Source organism: Anneissia japonica, unplaced genomic scaffold, assembly GCF_011630105.1.
Source record: "Anneissia japonica isolate Jap-2015-1 unplaced genomic scaffold, ASM1163010v1 scaffold987_len1640505_cov201, whole genome shotgun sequence".
Taxonomy (NCBI): Eukaryota; Metazoa; Echinodermata; class Crinoidea; order Comatulida; family Comatulidae; genus Anneissia; species Anneissia japonica.
Window position 1 is genome coordinate 512,516 of NW_022714175.1, and position 22,401 is coordinate 534,916.

The window sequence follows — 22,401 nt, forward strand, 5'->3', positions numbered from 1 at the left end:
TACACCAATGGTTGCAAATAATACAAATAAAAGAAATTAATCAAATTCACAATCCAATTATTTAATAATTAATTAACAAATAAAGTTATATATACAAGGTCATCAAAATTAAACTGCGTTTAATTAAACGGCTACACGTATAGCTAGGCCTGCCAAGGATTATGGTATGGTCCTTGGTTCTACAGTATAATGCTCTGTCCACACCAAAGTTTTATAACAAATATATGTGATTTTTCCCAGACTATGATATAGTACAGGGGTTCTCAACTGGTGGCCATCTCTGGCCTGCGAGTGCGTGTTATGCGGCCCGCGAGGACAAGCTGAAAATAATATTTTCCGTTAGGCATAAACCTAGATTTCTAACCTCAATAATTTCGCATTCTGTTTTGCCAACTTTCCAACACACCCACTTTCAGCCTCTTGCACAGTTGCTCGCTTGATGTTTCATGTTTAGGAGAAAAGAGTAGGCGTTCATTTAAACTTTTCATGTGGATATTGCAGATACTGTATCACTGATGACCCATGATATGGTATATAACATTTTGACTTTTGCATTACCAAACACAAGGGTAAACTTTCTTAGGTCAAGATGCCTTGAATGAGCATCTAGCAGCTAATTTTCAAAGAAATTCTAATTTGGGAGGGTGACACCTCACCAAAACCCTCCCCCTACCTTGCGACTACGCCACTCGGATGGGGCTATGCGCTTTGGTACGCCGTTTGCCCTGGCCTTTCAAATTTTATTCAATGAACAATTTTGGTCCCCTATTGTGATATAGTTGAGAGCACCCAGTATAATATGTTCATCAGTATGCTCTCATGAGTGTGATATGGAGCCTAGAAGAACAGGGCAATTTTGGACAATTCTAGGTTGGTCTGAATCAATTTAATACTAAATTATTATGCCCAAAGAATTTTATTTGAAGAAAAACATTTTTTTAAGGTCATAGTTTTGGCCAACTAGAGACCTAACTAAGCCCACCTTCATTTGTCACTGCCAATGTGGACAATTAGAATCACTGATAATTTTTCGCCAAATTGGCTTCCTACTGTAAGAGTTAACATTGGTAATAATGGTTTTTAATGAAAGGAAGTTTTGAGATCAAAACCTCTGCCTTACTGGCACTTCCACTGCCAATGTGGACAATTTGATGACTGATCATTTTCCGCTTAATTGTCTTTGTTTCAGTTGTCATTGGGGATACTGGTTTTAATAAGATATGATACATGTATATGGCCTCAAGTTGTCTTCTTTTCTCCTCCCGTTAGGCTTCTAATTTGAGATTGAATTAATAGTTTAGCAAAGCTTACATTACAGCCTAACTAAGGCCACTTTTTTTTCTGGCTTCCCCCTTCTTTTCTCCTTCCCTTGGGCTTCTAATTTGTGATTGAATTCATAGTTTAGCAAATCCTACATTACTGCCAAACCAAGGCTACTTTATTTTTCTAATATGTATTTATTGCGCCTGAAATAACAAGCAAGAAGAAATAGCACTCGCACTAAGATCTTATACATGATGACAAGATTAATGCGAGCCCCCAATAATAAGATACTTGAGACCGCCGCATTAATTCCCATTTACGCAACTGAGGAAAATGTGTATATTCACCATATTTTGGAGAATCATCAGTGATATTTGATATTCTGTAATCAAGTCGGGTTTTCAGGAGAGACTGGTTTAGAGAAGGGAAAGTGATGATAATTTACAAAAATTTCCACTTTGATAGCAAGTAATGCTCGGTAATATACACATGTGTATACTGTATAATTATTTTCTTTACTTGAAATTTGATTTGAAATCTACCAGGTGTTTTGCTGTAATACATTTGCTTAAAGCCTGGTTTCCATGAAATTGCTACATTGTCGCTAGAGTGTTTTCAGTGCAGTCGTGGAATGCTTCCCCAAATTCAACCGACCAATCAGCATCACCAAAAGCTGTCAGCGATAGCGTGTAGCGATTATATGGAAACCAGGCTCTACATGTTTGATCGAAGATTCTACATGAAAGGGTGTAAAATTTTCTGTGTGTTTGTTTCTATGTTTGGTTATTTGGCTGTGGATCCATATATAAGTTTGTCTTGTTATGTATTTGTTGTGTTAAAGTCCCATTACCGGCAAAATTTCACTCGCTTTTATGTATACTTTATACAGTCAATAAAGTGTGCCCTCTTTGATGAGATTAGTTTTTGTACTTCGCATCTCGCACACTGCGGTCAATCGAGTAGGTCTGATATATGTTTAAGTGTCAAAATCTCGGTCAGAATCATTTTTTTAACAAATTTGAAATAATTCCTATGAAATATTAGCAACAGAAAATATTATGCTAGCAGTGTTGGATAGGCTAACGTTTCCAGCGCCAATATATTTCTTCGCAGACCTATCGCAAAATCATGAAAAATTCATCCATTTATTTTTTGTGTGGAACACAAAAAAATCAAATTAATTATTTTACAATTTTTTTTATGTTTAGGAATGTCTAAATTCAGTTAAACTAGCAATTTCGTATTATATTTATAAATCTTTATAACACGTATAAAAATTCGATTTTTTTTTTTAAACAACTATGATTTTGCCAGGAATGGGGCTTTAAGCTGCAAGTATGGGTGTGTGTTTGGCTATGGGTTGTCTGTGAGGTTGTCTGTGTTTCGCTGTGTTGTTGTTTTTGGTGTGTACTGCATATTTTCTGCTATTATTTTGCAATGTTTTTTTAGACTATGTATTTGTAGATATTTGCCAGTGTACAGTATATAGCAGATATCTTTACCTCTGTGTGAATACATACTTGTGCATGACACTGTATATAAAGTGCAAGCTTTTGTTGTGTTATTTGTTTTCAAAACTACCTACATGGTGTACCACAAGCTTCAACATATATGTTAAACATACACTATATGTTATTACTTTGCCATGCAAAGTTTCAAACAATACGTTGTTATTGTTGTTGTCATTTATATTATGTGGCTTTATGTTTAGCTATTTGGTTATGTGATGCCAGACATATTATTTAACTGTGTATAATTATGTTTCTCCTTGTTTGAATAGATAACCTTGGCTATGCATTTAGATGTAGCTAATTTTCTTAGATTATCATCTAGATATGTTTGGCTATTTGACTTGGTGTTTGCTTAAAGATTTGGCTGCATAGTTAGCTGTGCAATTGGCTATTAATTATCCTCGTTGACTGTTTGTGTGTTGTTTTACTACATTCATCACTATTCCCATCAGCTCTATGATAACAAGTTCTATTACAAGCTATTATCTGCTATTATCTAATGATGTCATAATGACTCAATTTCCAATCTGCTTTTAAACCTAATCTGATGGTAATTCATTTTTTTATTGTATGTTATTTCCATGTGAACATGTTATAATGTTCCCTGGGCAGACACCTATATCCGTTTAAATCAAATTTTAATAAAATGTTAAAGAAGTGCATGTACATTGTGTGTTTTATTGCTCATAAATCAATTCCTATGGAGGTATGTTAAGATCCTGTTAATAACTACATTTCCAGTAGTCAGAATGCTAAAAAAAACTTTTATGATCTCTCTTGATGAGTTTTAATCCATATTAGATCAAAAGGAATATATCTTATAATATAAAGAGAAATTTTGTGCATATTTGGATAGTTTTCTTGAATGTAAAAAGTTATATTAATAATAAAGCAAAGAAGGTTAAATGACATATGAAACTATGAATTAAAGTCATTAGGATGAAAAGATATTAAATTGTTAGGATGATAAGATATTAATTATAATTTATATTGGTTAGATGGATTTGAATGTGTATTAAACTTCATTGGTTACAAATGACAGTCATATCTCGAAAAGAAGCCCATACTATCTTGACATTTGGTGACTGTCTTTTGTAAGGAATGAAAGCTCAAAACAAAAATATTCGACAACATTTGAGGAATGTGAGTACACTGTTTTGTTTGTTTCCTTTTAAGTTTCCTGTTTAATTGCGTATTTTTAAACATTTTTATTTACCGGTAATTAAAACCAGTTTGCCTACTTTTTTAGGTGTAATCAATTTTGCCAACTACCAGTTAGCAAAGCCAGTAGGATTGCAGACTTGATTGTTGATACTTCGTCCAGTCCAGCTGTTCTGCGACTGGCGCCACCAATGTATGAAGTAGATTGTGTCCCACCGCTTATTGATGTTGGGCAATTGATATGCGCCCCCCCCCCCTTGCGTTTCATATTGTCCTTAGTTTTTCGTAATCATGTAGATTCTTTATTTTTCTTTAAAAATGGGATCAATGTAATTGGATAGAATTAAGATTTTTTTTTATTGATTTATTACTGTAGGTTGGTTATATTTCCAGTGCTTTTTATGTAAAGACTAGGTACCATACAAAAATCCTAAATTATAGAAAATTCAAATAATTATAAAATATAGTCTAAGGAAAATGAATTATTATACATTATATTCATTCTATTTCTATCAGGACACATTAGAAGTCTATGAAATTTTAAAATGCAATCAATATTGTGTCATCAATATGTATGTCATAAAAAGTAGTAATAAAATTTGATTCCAATTGTTAATATAATAATATCATAGTGTAAAAAAATGGAAAATTTACACTATGATATGATAACATCAAATATTAATATAAAATTAAAATTGAAAAATTGTCCTCAAAATACCAAGGTCAATTAATTGTTCTCTGTATTTCGAAAAAAAAAATTAGTTTGGTTTTTCATTGGAAAAAAAATATCCTCTTTTGTTATTGGTCCTTTCGAGTCAATTTTTTAAAATTAAAGGGCTTACATGTAGTGTCCTTCTCCGTTACGACAGATATCATAGGGTATTTGTTGGAAATGCAACAGTAATCGAAAACCTCAACTGTCTAGCAATTTCATCAACAGTTTATAGCTAGGGATTAACAGAGGTGGAGAGACATTCTCATCTCCAAGAATAGAGCCTAGAGTAAACAAATCTAAAATGCTGTGAAAAAAATCCTCACATAAGATAAATTTAACATTCAATTAATGAATAGTGACTATATTTAAAGGTATCGTTTTAGAAACTTAGAGGTCCTTTTGGTGAACAGACTACGTTAGGATTCAGCTCTATTAGGTTGTCTGATCATACCGTATATGATATCAATTTAAAAATATGAGTTTCTACCTGATGAGAATTTAATATTTTTTGACCATCTTCGTTATTTGTTTTACAAATACGGCCGTGGCCTGTCATTGGATGAAATTTTCTCGTTCAGTCATTAAGCTTTGTTTTGTCCTCAGGCTATTGAAGTATGGGTTTCAATGATGATATAATTAAAAATTACACATACGCTACAGAAGGAGGGAGATAAGCAGAGGTTATCGGAGATAGTTTTTGTGATAGGTTTCTGGATCATGAATAGTCCAGTGTTATTAGATGTGAATATTAATTTTAATTTCAAGATTGCCACAAGCCTCAATAATGAAATTCAATAGAAACAGAAGGCAAAGAGGGGATCAGGTACAGTCTTATGGCAAGATTCAATCCAGCTCTTTGCTTGCAGCTGTTGGCAGAGTGGCTTGGTTTCTACTCAATAGCTTTCATGCAATCTTATTTTCACATCTTAATACAGAGGTACTCAACTATATCACAATAGGGCCCAAAATTGTTCATTGATTAAATTTGAAGAACCAGGACAAGAGGTGTACTATGGCCCATAGTGCCATCCGAGCGCTGCAGGTGTGATCCGAGGGAGTGTTTGGGAGGTGGTGTCCCCCCTTCACGAATTAGAAATTGTTTGAAAAAAATAAGCCACTAGGCGCTCATACAGGGCATCTTGGTAATGCAAAAGTCAAAATGTTATATATCACACAACAGGTCATCGGTAATACAGTATTTCTTTGCTGTTTGCTGGGATAGTTCACCCCAAAAGTTCCAGTCTGACAGAATTGTTACAAACTGTTACGGATAGCTAAGCGTATACGTACACATATTCGTTCACATGCGAAACCTCTCAACTAACAACTACTACACATATTGTATATTTAATTTTAATATACAAATTCAGAATATTTTAATATTATACATATTAATATAATATAGTTGTACACTGTTGCAAATAATTATTATTTCAGTAGATATTTATAATAATCTCTGCTTTTCACAAACATCTAAATTTAAATATTAAACCTTCTGCATTTGCTCTTTAAAATGCTGCATTTTTTAAATCATATTTTCTCAAGTTGAAATCTTGAACTGCGGTTCAGCAAAAAGGAGTTACTGTAGTCTTAATGTTAGCAACGTAATTCTACTAGACTTATTAATAATCTCCTTGCAATATACAAGATTTTTCAGCCGTGATTGATTTAATTTTTCGTATATTCAAGGTCACCGAGCATTGCTTCAAGGTCAACAACATTTGTTCAAATAAAATTGCTGACACGTTTCATTGTTTCAGTTCTTATTTTATAAAAAATGAATTTCATCAATATGATGTATAAACTGGCCAAATAATTCAGTATTTATAATGTTTTTAATATACTTCTATATTGCTAATGATTGTCTTTTTTGTTAAGGTAATACAACACATTGTCAGGCCTTGCCTTTGTTGTATTTTCTTCATCTGAATTTTTTTTTTTTTTTATTCATGATGGAAAGATAAAGGTTGATTGGTTGATTGATAATGTTTCCATTATGCAGCTACATCATGGATATAACACAAATACAAATTATTCTTTATTCTGGAAAGTTTTTTTGTACAGTTGCCGTTCTAGTCTCCCAGATTTCAGTCCAGATTTGGTAAAAATATAAATTAAAGTACTGTACAAGAAAATGAAATAAATAAAAGATTTCAACAAGTATTAAATACAGTGCACCAATGCACTGCATACATGTCTTATACCAATGGAATTTATTTTGAAAATAAATTCAACAGATCAACATGAATATATTTGTCCCTGTGCCTAGGCTTTTACTAGCACTACAGCTTCAAATTGGTGTTTAAAACATAGGTTTACAGATAATAAATGTGTCTGTTGTATTGAATGTGTTCCAAAAATATTGGTGTGTTATAAAGTGAAGCATTTCCTACCGGAGAAAATCTTTACTATTACTGTACTATTCATGGGTACAATACTAGACATAAAAATAACTATCGACTAGATATTCATAAGATCGAATCTGTATTTTCAACTGGACCTAAATTTTGGAATAATTTGTCAAACATTTTAAAACCAGATTTCTAAGCACATCCAATCTCGCAAGTTAACTTTATGGAAATACTCTGACTTAATAAATGATTACTTGTTCACTTTGGCTACATGGTTTTCATAGGGGTGGGTGGGTAATGTAATTGTTTTGATTAATGTGTATTTTTAATGTTTTTAATATTCTTCTATATTGCTAATGATTCTCTTTTTGTTAAGGTAATACAACACATTGCCAGGCCTTGCCTTTGTTGTATTTCCTCCATCTTAATTTTTTTGTTGTTTTTATTCATGATGGAAAAATAAAGATTGATTGATAGATAGATAATGTTTCCATTATGCAGCTAAATCATGCAGAGAACATATGTGACCGTGATGTGATGAGTTTTTTCAAAAGGGGCGTTTATTCGAGGGAGGCGTTAATTTTTTTGTGTAAAATGGATACGTATATACTGAAATAAACGCTCATTAATTTCACTGTAAATGTGGAACTACAACGCATAATTACTACCAAAATGTGTTCTTGCGTGAACAAAAAGACTTGTTGATCCTAAACAGGTTAGAATAAATGTAATTCTATAGGAGTAGAACATTAACAGAATGTGTTGAAAATGATATTGCTTCCGTTAGTCATTTGGGGTGGGGGATGGCTCTGGAGGGAGCGTTTATTCTAAGCGGGGTGTTTATTCCAGTAATAACGGTATTGATTTTGAAATCTTTGGAAGCTGTTTTCTTAAAACCTACATGGCAGATATCTACTGAATAAAATATTCATAACTTCGCTATAAATGCTCAACCAATTTCCATAAAAAAAATACTGTTTTTTAGGGGAATTCATCCAGGAATCTGAAAATGCCAAAAACCCAATTTTGAATTTTTGCCACAGATGACTGGTTTTGTCGGAGCCGGTCACATTAAAAAAACTGATTTCATGGCAGATATCTACTACATGGCAGATATCTACTGAATTACATATTCATAACTTCAATTACATATTCATAACTTCAAAATATTCATAACTTCGCTATAAATGCTCAACCAATTTCCATAAAAAAAATACTGTTTTTTAGGGGAATTCATCCAGGAATCTGAAAATGCCAAAAACCCAATTTTGAATTTTTGCCACAGATGACTGGTTTTGTCGGAGCCGGTCACATTAAAAAAACTGATTTCATGGAACATTGCTAGAGATTGCTGCATACATTAAACTTATTTCATCTGTTTTGAATTAAAAATAAATTGAAAAATGAAATTCAGTTTTTAAATTGTTTGCTTTCACATTTTAGTTCATTTGAAAATGAAAAAATATATTTTTCAATAAAAAATACACATAAATAATATTGTTTCTATATTTATTTGCATAGACTTTCAAATTAGCTGGTTGTAGTTTAATTTTTAATTTTTTTTTATTAAACATCAATCAATAATGAAAGTATAATAATGATAATAATAGTAATATAAGTAATAATAATAATAATAATAATGTTATGTAAGTGATGTTTTGCCGTACCTGACATGTTATCGTACTAAATACTTACGTTTCCACACGCAAACGCACAGCAAAAAAATAATAATAAATAAAATTTTAAAAATACGGTAATAGTAATTTTGTTGGGAAATCTGTGCGCTTGACAAACGAGAAAGCAAATCAATAAACTAATCCTCATTCTAACCCTTTAAAAATGACTATAATCCCGCTCCTTAAACTAAGCACGGTTGGTCAGTGACTCCGAGGAGCTCATCTGCCCTTTTGTTCGGATATTACTCCTCTTCCTGCAATTGGATCTCAGTATATTTCTTTTTGATTTCCTTTTGCTTATTTTGTTAAAACTGTACCATTGCAGTTTTTGTATTAAGTATTTAGTTAAGTATTAATTGTTAATGTTAAGATTCTTCTCTCCTTTTTCTTTTGTGTTTTTTGTAAGACCGCACCACTGACTGTAAATGCCACCAATACAAAGGTGAAGTGTCACAAATAAATAATAAATAATAATAACTTATTTAATCCACCAAATAAACATTTCCATGTGAGGTTTTCCAGTATTTCTCCACAGAGTGTTTATCTTTGGTATTAATATAATAGTAAATATGATTTTGTGTAGAGCACATATCTATTTGAAAGGAATTACCCCAGAGTCCTTGAAAGAAAAAAAATGAAAAAAAATCAGGAGGTATACTTGCCTGAAAATATTGTAATTACTGCATAACTGTAAAAAATACTGACTAAAGCAACTTTTATTTTTGTGTTGCTGCTATGTGGTGTTGATGTTTGCTGGTATTGTTGTTGCTGTTGCTTTTGCTGCTGCTGGTGGTGTTGTTGCTGCTGTGTGCTGCTGTTGCTGGTGTTATTGCTGGTGTTAATTTTGTTGTTGTTTCTGGTGTCATTGCTGGTGTTGCTTTTGTTGTTGTTGCTGTTGTTGTTGGTGTTGTTTTTGCTGTTGCTTTTGCTGTTGGTGTTGTTGTTGCTGTTGCTTTTGCTGCTGCTGGTGTTGTTGCTGCTATGTGTGCTGCTGTTGCTGGTGTTATTGCTGGTGTTGATTTTGTTGTTGTTGCTGGTGTTATTGCTGGTGTTAATTTTGTTGTTGTTGCTGTTGCTGGTGTTATTGCTGGTGTTGATTTTGTTGTTGTTGCTGGTGTTATTTGCTGGTGTTATTTGCTGGTGTTGATTTTGTTGTTGTTGCTGGTGTTATTGCTGGTGTTGCATTTGTTGTTGTTGTTGTTGCTGTTGCTTTTGCTGCTGCTGGTGTTGTTGCTGCTGTGTGCTGCTGTTGCTGGTGTTATTGCTGGTGTTGATTTTGTTGTTGTTGCTCCTGTTATTGCTGGTGTTAATTTTGTTGTTGTTGCTGTTGCTGGTGTTATTGCTAGTGTTGATTTTGTTGTTGTTGCTGGTGTTGATTTTGTTGTTGTTGCTGGTGTTATTGCTGGTTTTGCATTTGTTGTTGTTGTTGTTGCTGTTGCTTTTGCTGCTGCTGGTGTTGTTCCTGCTGCTGTGTGCTGCTGTTGCTGGTGTTATTGCTGGTGTTAATTTTGTTGTTGTTGCTGGTGTTATTGCTGGTGTTGATTTTGTTGTTGTTGCTGTTGGTGTTATTGCTGGTATTGCTTTTGTTGTTGTTGTTGCTATTGCTATTGTTGTTGCTGCTTTTGTTGTTGTTGCTGATGTTATTGCTACTGTTGTTGTTGCTGTTGTTACTCTTGTTTGCAGTTGCTAATATTGTTATTATTGGACAAGTGGTTATCAAAGACTAATTGATTAGTTGTTAGTTGACTACCCCAACATTATGGAGATAAAGAGGAAAGTGAAATTTGAAAGAAATGACAACAAAATTATAAATTATAAGTTTACTTTAGGTAATGCCATAAAACTTAATAATATTTATTTTTTTGTTGCTTTCTAATAGTTTCCAGAGTGTTGATGTTTCTTTCTGTTCTGCAGCATTATCAGATTAAAAGAAATATGTCTTGAAAAATTTAAAAACATACAATAATAGATAACTGTTATATAGTTCATAAGTTCATTTTACGCTAAATTAGATTTTTTTTTTCCTGTTACAATGAATGTGTATATCGTGCCTTAATAAGCAGTAGCGATAATAAATGACAAAAACTGTAAAAACAGTATCAATTTATACATAGCAAAAATTCTCTACTTACTAACACTGTAAAAAATAATTTTTCAAAACCCATTCTTTTCCCCTGAAAAGAGACATAAATGTACAAGGAAGTCAGTCAATCAATCAGTCAATCGTTCAAGTAAACTATCATTCATGAATATCATTCATTACAATAGCAAATATTTCTAATTAAACTAGTATCACCGCCATCACATTAAGGCCATTGACCCTTAAATGTGGGTTCACTGTGCACTGAATGAACTTACAAAATGCTTCTTCAATATTATTAATTGTGTAATTTAACATTTCATCTCATTTAGTATCAGTATTTTACCATTATATATTATTAATATATTAATATTTTATGTCCTCATATAATTTATTTGGGATTACAATAACAACCAGTTTCTTTCCATTGAGTGTTCATCCAGAGTATAGTCTTTAAAAAATTTTTAATATTTGATCTTCCTTTATTATCAACTACACTTGATAAAGGCCCATCAACTTGGGCCAAAAAGATCTAACTTTCCAGTGTAAACTGTATCTTGTGCTGTAGTGCTATTTGATGACTGAAACTGTAGGTAGTTAAAAAAATTAAAGTTGGACAAATGTAGATGTGATTACTAAAAACATTGTGTATTGTTTTGTAAAATGCTTGCGATACACCAAGTAAATGGCCTTAAACTGGTGTCGTTTAGTATGAGTCTGTTTCTACTGGAAAGAAAAAATCGATTAAAAATTGCTTTTTCAAAAAAATTGCCTTTTTTCTTGTAGTAGAAACGGGACCAGTTCGAAAAAAGCGATTAAAAACACGCAATGAATAGGGTGTTTGAATGGCAAATAACCTATTTTGGCTGTGCACCTTTTAGCTGCAACACAAAAGAAGCGATTATCAGGTGAAATGTGACCTCCAGGTCAAACCACTGCAAACTTTCAAAATAATTAGTCCTCTTGTCCATGTCCTAGGCCTACAATCTAAAATGTCAGCAGACATATGGGGCGACAAAATCGTTTTGTATTTAGTTTTGTGGCAGGACAAAGCATTCGCCTTCTAGCTGCACACCGTATCCTACTCCTCGCCATCATGACCAGAATTCATGTGAAGTAATTGTCTTATTTGTGAGAAAAAAATACAATATACAGTTTTAAAAATTGTGCCATAATTTCCGCCACGAAAACCGATTTTTGTAAAAGCAAAAATATGAGTTGCAATGTGGTTAAAAAAAAAATTGATTATTTTGTATTTATCATTAGAAACTGCCCAAAATCTAGAGATTTCAGTTAGATTGTTCTAATCTTCTTTAGAAGAGTAATAAATTGATCCCATCATTAAGGGATGTAGGATGAGGAGATTGGAGTCTACTAATGATGGATCTTTTCATTATTCTTCTTACGGCGATTAAAGCCATCTAAAAATTGAGATGCTCTCAAGATTGTTTTTTTTTAAACAATGGTTTTTCAATCTATGTAGTGTACCACATTTACCAAACAGTAGTAACATTAAATGTTTTTAATAATCAATTTTATATTGGTTCACTATATTGCTTATGCTTGTATGTTGTTACTATGAACTATAAACCCATAATAATTGAATTAACTCTAAAGCTTGGTTTCCATAGAATCGCTCACCCTTTCCATAATTTTTATATATTTTATGAAAGGTTTGCACTTTTTAAAATGATCTATTTATTGTTGCTTTATTCTTTCTACAGCGCACTAAACCTTTTGAAATGCCACTTAATCAATAAATATTTATGATATTCATATTTCATTTTAGCACTTCAAAATAAACCTGACTTTTTGGTACCTATACCATGTAGAGTAGCACTAATGTCCAATATTTTCATCTCACTGCGAACCATTCTGATTGTGCAGCGGTGAGCTTAGTACACACTCGTATAATAATACATTCAACTTTGCAACATCAGCTATTAGCCTGGTAATTTTGATATATGAATCTATAGAGCTTCTGTTTGATTATTTGTTGAACTGTGTTTGTGCTAATGAACCTGAGCAAATTCAATATTTGAATTGCATACTCTGTATATTTGAGCAAGTCATTAGTTGTCAATTGAATATAGAAAATGGAAACAAAATTTCATAGCCAGTACTAAAGATGTAATATGATATGGCGAGACTTTTTTTTCATACCTTGTTTCGTAAACAATGTTTTTTAAAGAATCGTCACAAAAAAAAAATAAAATTTTGTTTTCTTATTTCAAATAGTTTTGCCAAAAACATCCAGACGGAAGAGATAATAAATAAAGTTGTATTGGTGAATGTAAACTGTGTAGTAATGGGATTGCTTTAAATTTATATAATTAGAAAAAAAATATACATATCTTGTTTTTTGGAGATTTAAAGGCTGCGACGGGCTATTAAATATAAAGATGAACTTTCACATTTCATGGCGGCAGGTGTGCTAATTGACCAAAAATAAACTCACATTATTGGCGGGCGCCAGGTACGTTACACAAAGTATAAAAAAATCTTGCCTACTTGTAGAATATTTCTAGAGCGCCTTCCACAATAGAATTGTCTCAAGGCTCAGACAGTGTCGGACCACGAATCATATTGAAAAACAGAAGAATAAAAATGAACATGTAATAATAAATGTTCACTTAATATAAAAATGGTTTCCATTGGCGCTGTTGTGGCATGCTCTCATAGAAGGCTTGTTTCCATTGGTGCTGGTGTGGCATGCTCAATTAATAGAAGAATTGTTTCCATTGGGGCTGTTGTGGCATGCTCTCATAGAGCATGCCACAACAGGATTGTTTCCATTGGTGCTGGTGTGGCATGCTCAATTAATAGAAGAATGGTTTCCATTGGCGCTGTTGTGGCATGCTCTCATAGAAGGATTGTTTCCATTGGTGCTGGTGTGGCATGCTCAATTAATAGAAGAATGGTTTCCATTGGCGCTGTTGTGGCATGCTCTCATAGAAGGATTGTTTCCATTGGTGCTGGTGTGGCATGCTCAATTAATAGAAGAATGGTTTCCATTGGCGCTGTTGTGGCATGCTCTCATAGAAGGATTGTTTCCATTGGTGCTGGTGTGGCATGCTCAATTAATAGAAGAATGGTTTCCATTGGCGCTGTTGTGGCATGCTCTCATAGAAGGATTGTTTCCATTGGTGCTGGTGTGGCATGCTCAATTAATAGAAGAATGGTTTCCATTGGCGCTGTTGTGGCATGCTCTCATAGAAGGATTGTTTCCATTGGTGCTGGTGTGGCATGCTCAATTAATAGAAGAATGGTTTCCATTGGCGCTGTTGTGGCATGCTCTCATAGAAGGATTGTTTCCATTGGTGCTGGTGTGGCATGCTCAATTAATAGAAGAATGGTTTCCATTGGCGCTGTTGTGGCATGCTCTCATAGAAGGATTGTTTCCATTGGTGCTGGTGTGGCATGCTCAATTAATAGAAGAATGGTTTCCATTGGCGCTGTTGTGGCATGCTCTCATAGAAGGATTGTTTCCATTGGTGCTGGTGTGGCATGCTCAATTAATAGAAGAATGGTTTCGACGCCTAGAAATGCCATTGAGCAGGCACCACTGGTAGGTAGAAAATAAATTTTCCGACATCAGCGGAAAAACTCTTTGTGTCAATGGGCGTAGGTACACCCCAGTGGGTGTCACTCGGTCGGCGTAATAATTTCAACCTATTGCATTTCCTCGTGTGGATACGTAACCAGACCCCTTTCTCGTTGCGGATTGAAATTACCTCGCTCCGTGCACCGATAACTACTTGGAAATTCTTTTTGACCGAATCACACTATATCTGATCATGTGTTACTTTATTGTGTACAGTGTATTGAGGGTGATGGTCAAGAGTGGGCGGGGCCATATAGTTAATACTTAGCCCAGTAGACACAAAATTAGTTTTGTAAATTGACTAAAACAGTATAGACACAATTGGTGACGAGGAATTAGCTCGACTTCTACTCTGTATAGTATTCAGTGCATTCTAGCATTCTCTAGAATTCATTTAACTCATTGTGATTTTATAGTTAGCCTAGGATCACAGTAGGTTGTACTTGCATTGACTCCAGATGCTGATTATATTTTTTTGAAAATTAATAATGTGTTTTTCTGGAAGTAACTTCCGACTAAATCTGCATCCTTGTTAAATTTCAAATACATCATGAGTTGATTAAAGTATTTTCAGGAGTGTGGTGATTATAACCACTGTTCCTCAATCCAATTTGCAAGCCTATAAATTATTCTATAATCTATTTTTATTAGAATATTTTTGTAATAGTAATCTTTTTATTTATGGTAGTAGGCATTAATAAATGTTAATAGCTTTTTATATGTATATTATACCTTAATATTACACATGAGATCAAACTAAAGATTGCTTTCTCTTTTTGCAATTATTTTATAACTGATTTTTGAGTTTAATGACCTTTTGGATAACTCTACAAATAGTAGGTACAAAATTGCTTTACATATAACAGTCATTAAAAATTTATTGGTTTGCCCAGATGGTAAGGCTGTTTATTATATATTCAATACATTTGTTAGTATGTAGCATGTTTTAATTTCTTAAATGGATTATTAGTTACTTTTGGATATTTTTCAAAGTTACTGGTTTGTCGTTTAATTTTCAATCTAATGACCCATTATCAGGCCATTTATTTCCGTAAATTGAAGAAAATGACCAGTGCAGACATTTCATCATGGTTAAATCACTCCTGCAAATTCTACTTTGCAATAGTAATTCATATGGCTATTTATTCTTCTCTGGAGATTTGGCTTAATTATTATAATTTATATAGTTTATATAATAAGTCTTAAGCAAGAAAGTATAAGTTCACAAAGTTTATTCCCCTTGGGCCTATATGCTTCAGAAAGGTATTAGGCTTCTTTTTAAAGGGGTGCCAAAACCCGAAACTGCTGCTGATGCAGCTACTGTAGCATGATTTATTGTTGCTTTTTTTGCTTAAATTTCTTACCCAGAACTTTCTCCAGTAATTTTCCAAACAAAATTGTCATAGATATCCAAATGGTAAGGTGATTTTGCAGCCATGCAAGCACTTCCGTAAAAAATGTCACACCAGATAAGAACTAAAAGATGCACAGATATTTTTATTTTGTGCTTAAACAGGTCTTGCGTGTCGCCAAGCAGTGGCTTGTCTCAGGTTTTGTGCTCATTGCATGCGCTTGTATCAGGTGTTGTTTTAGTGTTAGACATTAAAATTATTTATTCATCACGATGAATAAGAATAATTGCCTTCAGGACCCTATGGGACTCGCACCGTCTGAAGTGTAGACAAAATACATTCCGTATCGGCCATTGTAGAAGGCTTGAAATGGATGAGTTTAGGAAGATTGGAATTTGGAATAATTTCATCTAATTTCAGAAATAATGTAATTTAGTCTTCACGTATATTATCAAAAACCTCATCAAGTACCAGCCATAATAGTGGATTCTGCAGTATAATGCTACAGTGCAAAATAACAAGAGACAATGATACAATACTTTCACCAATTGAATTGCACTTTATGAAATATAATTTTGCACTTAATTTAAAAAAGAATCTCACTTATAACAGTATTACAGTATATATTATTCATTTATTAATTGGCAATTATTTTTTATATATACATTATTATTTCAGTTCACATTCAATAAATGCAAACATGGAATTACAGTAATTTACACATATTGCATTCTAAATGAGAGTTGAATATCTTGGTGGTATGGCAGGGAACACGCTGCCCACCAATAATGATGATTTCAAATAAAAATAAAATTATGTTTTCCTATTTAGCAAATAAGTTTTGCCAAAAACATCCAGAGAGAGGAGAAAATAAAAATAATTTTTTTTTGGAATGGTTAAATGCTTTAAATTTAAATAATTAGGAAGAAATATAATATTTTTTGCAGATTTCAAGGCAGCGTTGGGCGTAATTTAAATTTTTAAAAACTTATATTTTTTTTCCTGAAATTTCCATTTTTCCGTGGCGGCGGGTGGCAAATTGGCCAAAAATAAAATTTTATTTTTATTTTTGATCGGCAGCAGGTTTGCTTAAAACAAGTTATAAAAAAATATCGCCTAATGTACCCTCCCAATCCCAATATCGAGAAATATTGGAAATTGCAGAATATGATGATAAAATTTGCTCTTATTTATTTTTAATTGAAAGTTATTAACTCAACATAGAGAGTATATCTGTCAGAGTACTTTGAACCTATAGACTTTTATAAAAAGTACTAATACCAAGATTGGTTGTACAATGGAATTCATGCCAAGTGTCTGAGAGGATGCTCCTTAGCTAGATATACTAATGAAGTGGTAAGCCAGAAACAATTGGCTGCATCTTGAAATTCAATTCAAAGTAACATAATTTTTTTACTTCCTTTGTGTAGAGAACTAACAAGTACATTTCAAAAAGGTATTAGAGAGGTTTCACACAAATATGTGTACAAATACGTTTATCCGGAACGGTTCATAGCCATTCTGTGTTTTTTCTGCAATCACAGCGCAATTCAAGCGTAGCCTAGGGCCTTAGCTAAGCCCACTAGTACTATATTCTGTTCTCTTCTTTCATCAAAGCACCGACAATTTGATACCCCAAAATAAGACGCATCCTATCGTAATTTGCTGTCATCAAATGTCACAAAAGTATTCAAAGATACATTTATTTTTTAACACTTAAAAATGAGAAAATAATCGAAAATCCTACTAGAAATCCAAAATTGCCTTACCTGTAGTGAGCGAGATATGCGTGTCGTCCACACGTTTAGCGGATAGCAGCCGGCGTATGCATCATACTAACCATACACATTCGCGTGCGAAACTACCCTATTATTAAAAAAGTACAAACGAAGACGACATTTGCCTGAGATGATCTTACAACAAGGGGCTAATAGATAGCAGTTTGCCATATCTAGATAAGTTTATCCTTTGCAAGATCCAGCAGTATACAACAGATTCCATGCAAATATAAAACTTATTGACATATTCCTGATGATGACATAATTAATGTCGAAATATTGAATCCCAACACGATGGCGTGTATTTCAATACTTGGAGTATGTATTATACTTTCTTATCTGAGATTAATCAGTGGACCTTTCGGTTATTGACATATATATTCCTGAAAATTTCAACACATACATTTAATGGAGATTGTCGTATATGATAATTGTCTTATATAGTGCATCATGCCTATCGTGTCTAACAGTTAAGGCAGGGGTGCCGCATTAGGGCCAGTGTACACAATGTACACATGCACTTTGAAGAACCCAGTACATCTTTTGAGACAAGTAGGGGGGTTACCCCAAGTGTACTGGTTCATACAGCCCCTGTTATGGACAGACGAGATACCGGTAGCTGGTACCGGTTTACTGGGTAGACTTCTGTAGGCGCAGCTGTTAAAGCCCATCTTGCTAAACCTTAGCACTGAGTAATAGTCCTTACCCACCCCCCACCATCTACCTTCTTACCTCCCCAGTTATGTCAACCAGGTACCATAGAGATATAATAAGAATACTAGAGCGCTAACAGCAATGTATTCGATGTTAGAAATACGCAGAGCTGTGTGTGTGTGTACCATCCAAGATGGCTGCCATAGATTCAGCCAATCAAATTTCGCCTGAGCACTATCATTTTCAATGGCGCCCTCAATTTACACAGAAAGTTCAGTACAGCTAGTTACCCGTATGTTTGAAACTCGAGCGTTGCGGTGTATGGGTGTAATGTACACGATTTTAATTTTTTTAAATATTTGAATAAGATGCTCTACTTGCCTCTTTTTGGCTACAACAGTTATAATAATTTGTCATTGTCAATTCAAATTATCAATAATGAATTAATATTCAGTCAGAGGGCTTATTTATTGTAATAATATGTATACTAAGCCTGAAGGTGGCACTTTCCTATGGCAGCCATCTTGGATAGTACACATACACAACTCTGCATTGCTCCGCCATCTTGTCAGCACTCTAGTTGTTTAATAGCTCTATGCCAGGTACTCATTTAATGCTCAGAGAAAGAGCTTCCTCGCATGGAATTGTACATGGCCATTGGATGTATGTATGAAAATGAGTCTCTCAACCTAGGAACAATCAAGCTGGTTTGCTTGTGTATTTCAGTATATGATTCATATATACATTTATGAAAAAAACACATGCAATACATTTAATAGTGTTCGGAATCAATAATGTGCTCTTTTCTCAGTTACTCTCCTTAACAAAGAAATTGAGTTTTATTGACTGGAAATATGGAGAAATTGAAGTGTACCCTTAATGACTTTTTATTTCCAATTGCCACATCGATAAAAGCAATCTGTCAAAGATTGATATATACTAAAATATCACTGTTGCCACAACAACCAATTTGTTACTACGGTCTGTTGCAATATTGTATTAAAGCGTAGTTAAATTTTTTTTGTTATGAATTGTATGTTATCAAATTATTACACAATTTCCACTGTATTGTGTTGTCTGAATTTTGCTCGGATAAGAAATCATCTTTTATAGGCTTATTTATGAACTATATAGTCAGGTAGGACAAACATCGATTCATATTATTCCTGACACAAAAACGTCATCGGATTATATAGTTTTATTTATATCATTTTTTACATTTATCTTATAGTATTTATCTGAATTTATTACACATTCATATTGATTTGACTTTCAATATCTATTTTATGATTATAATTTTATTATGCAATATTGTTATTCTGTCTTTGCAACTTGGCCTGAAGAAAAACAATGCTGTTTTGACAATGATCGAAGTAACCTAAGTTATAAAAGATTTTTTTTTCGAATTATTGTTTTTATTGTTAATATAGAGCCTTACACAATTAGCATATTGCCTAAAGATATTGTATACATGTTTTATAGATCAGTGCTAACATTACAAAAACAATCTTAAAGGTTATTTGAAAATAAAATTGTATGGAGCTCATGTCAAAATTGGGGAAAAAAAACATTTTTTATTTGCATGGAGGATAATTTGTCTCTAACTAGGGATGGACAGTCTAGATTAGAGAATAAAGTATATAACCAAAAAAAAAACAAGGCAAAACAATACTTTTTATAACATTTTTCTTGCACAGGTTACGGTATTTACCTGCTGAATACTTTGATTTACCTGTTCAGGCAGTTCTCTGTGAAGTGTATGGTTTACTACCGCCATCAGATACAGCAGACGACTGTGAGATGCTACCGACCACAGATTGGCCATTGGCGTCCTTGACACGATTACTTGAAGTTATTGCAAACAAAGAACAAGTTGCTAAAGTTTTGGTAATGTATAATTTGAAATACTTTATAATTAATTTTTATTTTATGTTGTTTGATAACCAAAACTAGTTGTACCTGAGCAGGACTCGGGTTAGGTTGACACTAGAGCCCTATTATCCAGATCGGCTAACCATTAGCACAAACTGTTAACACTCTTGTGAGAACGCCCAATCTTTTAGTTGAGCATGTTTCTATCATTAACCAATCAGAAAATTTGGAGTTCCTATTGGCCAGTGATCCCATCATCATTATCTTAATATCTGGATCGTGGATTTTCTTGTATGAATGCAAGGGTGAGCACGTGGTGATATGCTCTCGAGCGATGGCCTAAAGGTGCCCTCATAATCTGTTTTCCTCATACACTCACATTTTTTTATTTGTCAAAATTGTATTCTTATTTTCTCCTTTTTTTCCCATAATCTCTTGATTACCTTTTATAAAAATTGTGAAACAAGGAATAAAAAAAGTGTTTGCCCTTTCTAAAGCTGAGTTTATAGGATTTGTTTCACTGGTACAACCTGCTTGGTTTTGAGGTGTCAAGGGAGGCATCATATCTAGTATTTTATTAAAACTCAAACAATATTCTACAGTATGATCATATATCTCATCAGAGTAAATTAATTTTATATTTATACTTATTAATATGATCAGAGGCAGATGTAGGAGTTTGTATTAGATGAGGCTCATGGAGGGACTCTCAGAGATAAGAGGGTCCACCAACCTTATTCCCACCATGGCTGTTTATTTTTTCTCCATTATTTTTTTTTCCATTATTTTTTTTTTATTAGCTTTTAAATTTTTTCTGTTTTTATCAAAACCCTTTGCCTGATGAGTACAACTTTAAATATTCTTTTTTTTTTTGCTAGCAACATGGATCATTACCAAAAATTTGTTTATACAATGGATTTGAGGTGACATTACCGATGTCCAGTGTGCATGCAACTCCATCCAACTATATATTTATGCCGCTAGTAGAAGAAAAACTTGCTGAACTTGATAATACAAACATTGGAAGGTATGGTTGCTATTGCATTTATTAGAGTACTGTTTGTGGTAGAATCTAAAAAGAAACCCTCAAACATTTCATTACCACGTTGAATTCAGTGGCCAATCCAGGAGTGGCCACAAAGAACTTCCCCCTAGTAGCACCGAAAAATCTTTTAATAAATGTGAATCCAGTACTTAGCCCCAGGAACATCCCAAACCATAGGTCCCACCTCTCCTTGGGCATTAAATACTTGATAGACATCCTACCCCCTAAATGCAGATCAAAAACAATTCAGTGTTTGGCGATTTACAGACTTTCCACTTCATTGTATCAGACTGTAAAATAATATATAGTAAGTACATTATGGCACTGACAATTATAGATTGACATTTAACAGGGCACATAATTACTAAATTGTATCACAGGATCAACATTTTAAATACCCCCTACCCCACCCACTGACTGCTTGTTTATTTTGGGAGGCATGCTATTCTGATTGGTTTACTTTGCTGAGAAATACCTTGTAGAATTTGAAATGTAATTGGTTCAGGCGCCTTGTACCAAGGGCGCAGATCACCCTTCGGACCGTCCACTTTCACCGGTTTTCTGGACGGACCGGTTTAGAGAACATCATTTTTACCTACCTTGGTTCCCTGACCTTGAGTCGATAATAAGCCTAGGCCTAGCAAGGTACAGCAGATAGGTACACCACACTGCATCATGTACTGTGTAGGCCTACTGACCTGAAAACATTTAAAATTCATGTTTTACTTTATTTTTACATTATTTATGTTGTACGTACCTATTTTTTTTGTGTGGAAGTCTATTATCAATAAAAATTTACACAAATCAACTTAATGTGTATCGTAATTTATAATAAGTGTCAATGTTATTTTTCATTCGATCGCCATACTGTAATCTGCTTCCCTTCAACGTGGTTGCACGCTTGATTGGTTTTCGATGCCGCTGGCATAACCTTGGTGGGTCACTGAATGCTAAAAATAAGTGCTAACTTATGCAGCGCCCCCTAAACTGCGTCAGCCAATAGAAAAGCCTTATGTTGGGACCGCTTGGTTTGCCTTAGCGTGAGAATGAATGCAAAATGTGAGAAAAGGATACGTTCCTTAATAAAGAAAACCACACTCATGAACTTTTTTTTATCAGTTTATTAAACAAATGAAATCTAGGCTCATTGCAATTAATTAATTAATGCGCTATTGGCGTGTCACACGATCAACACTAACGATCGTACATGTGGTGTTGTTCTGTGATTGATAGTTGTTATTTGGAGTCAGTCGATGTGTCTCCGATGATTTATTTAACATATTTCGTCAATAAATCATCGTTTTAAACTGGCCGTCCGGTTTTCAGAAGGTAATTTTAT

The 22,401-nt window shown here is 33.6% G+C and overlaps 1 protein-coding gene across 1 annotated transcript in view; it reads left to right on the forward strand.

Annotated features, from left to right (window-relative positions):
• Window positions 1-22,401, forward strand: part of LOC117108935 (RING finger protein 17-like) — a gene marked incomplete in the record, with an annotated part of 110,795 nt that overhangs the window by 70,884 nt on the left and 17,510 nt on the right. Inside the window, 2 exon segments of the mRNA XM_033251119.1 lie at window positions 19,843-20,032; window positions 20,896-21,044. Of these exon segments, the coding sequence (XP_033107010.1) occupies window positions 19,843-20,032; window positions 20,896-21,044 (339 nt within the window).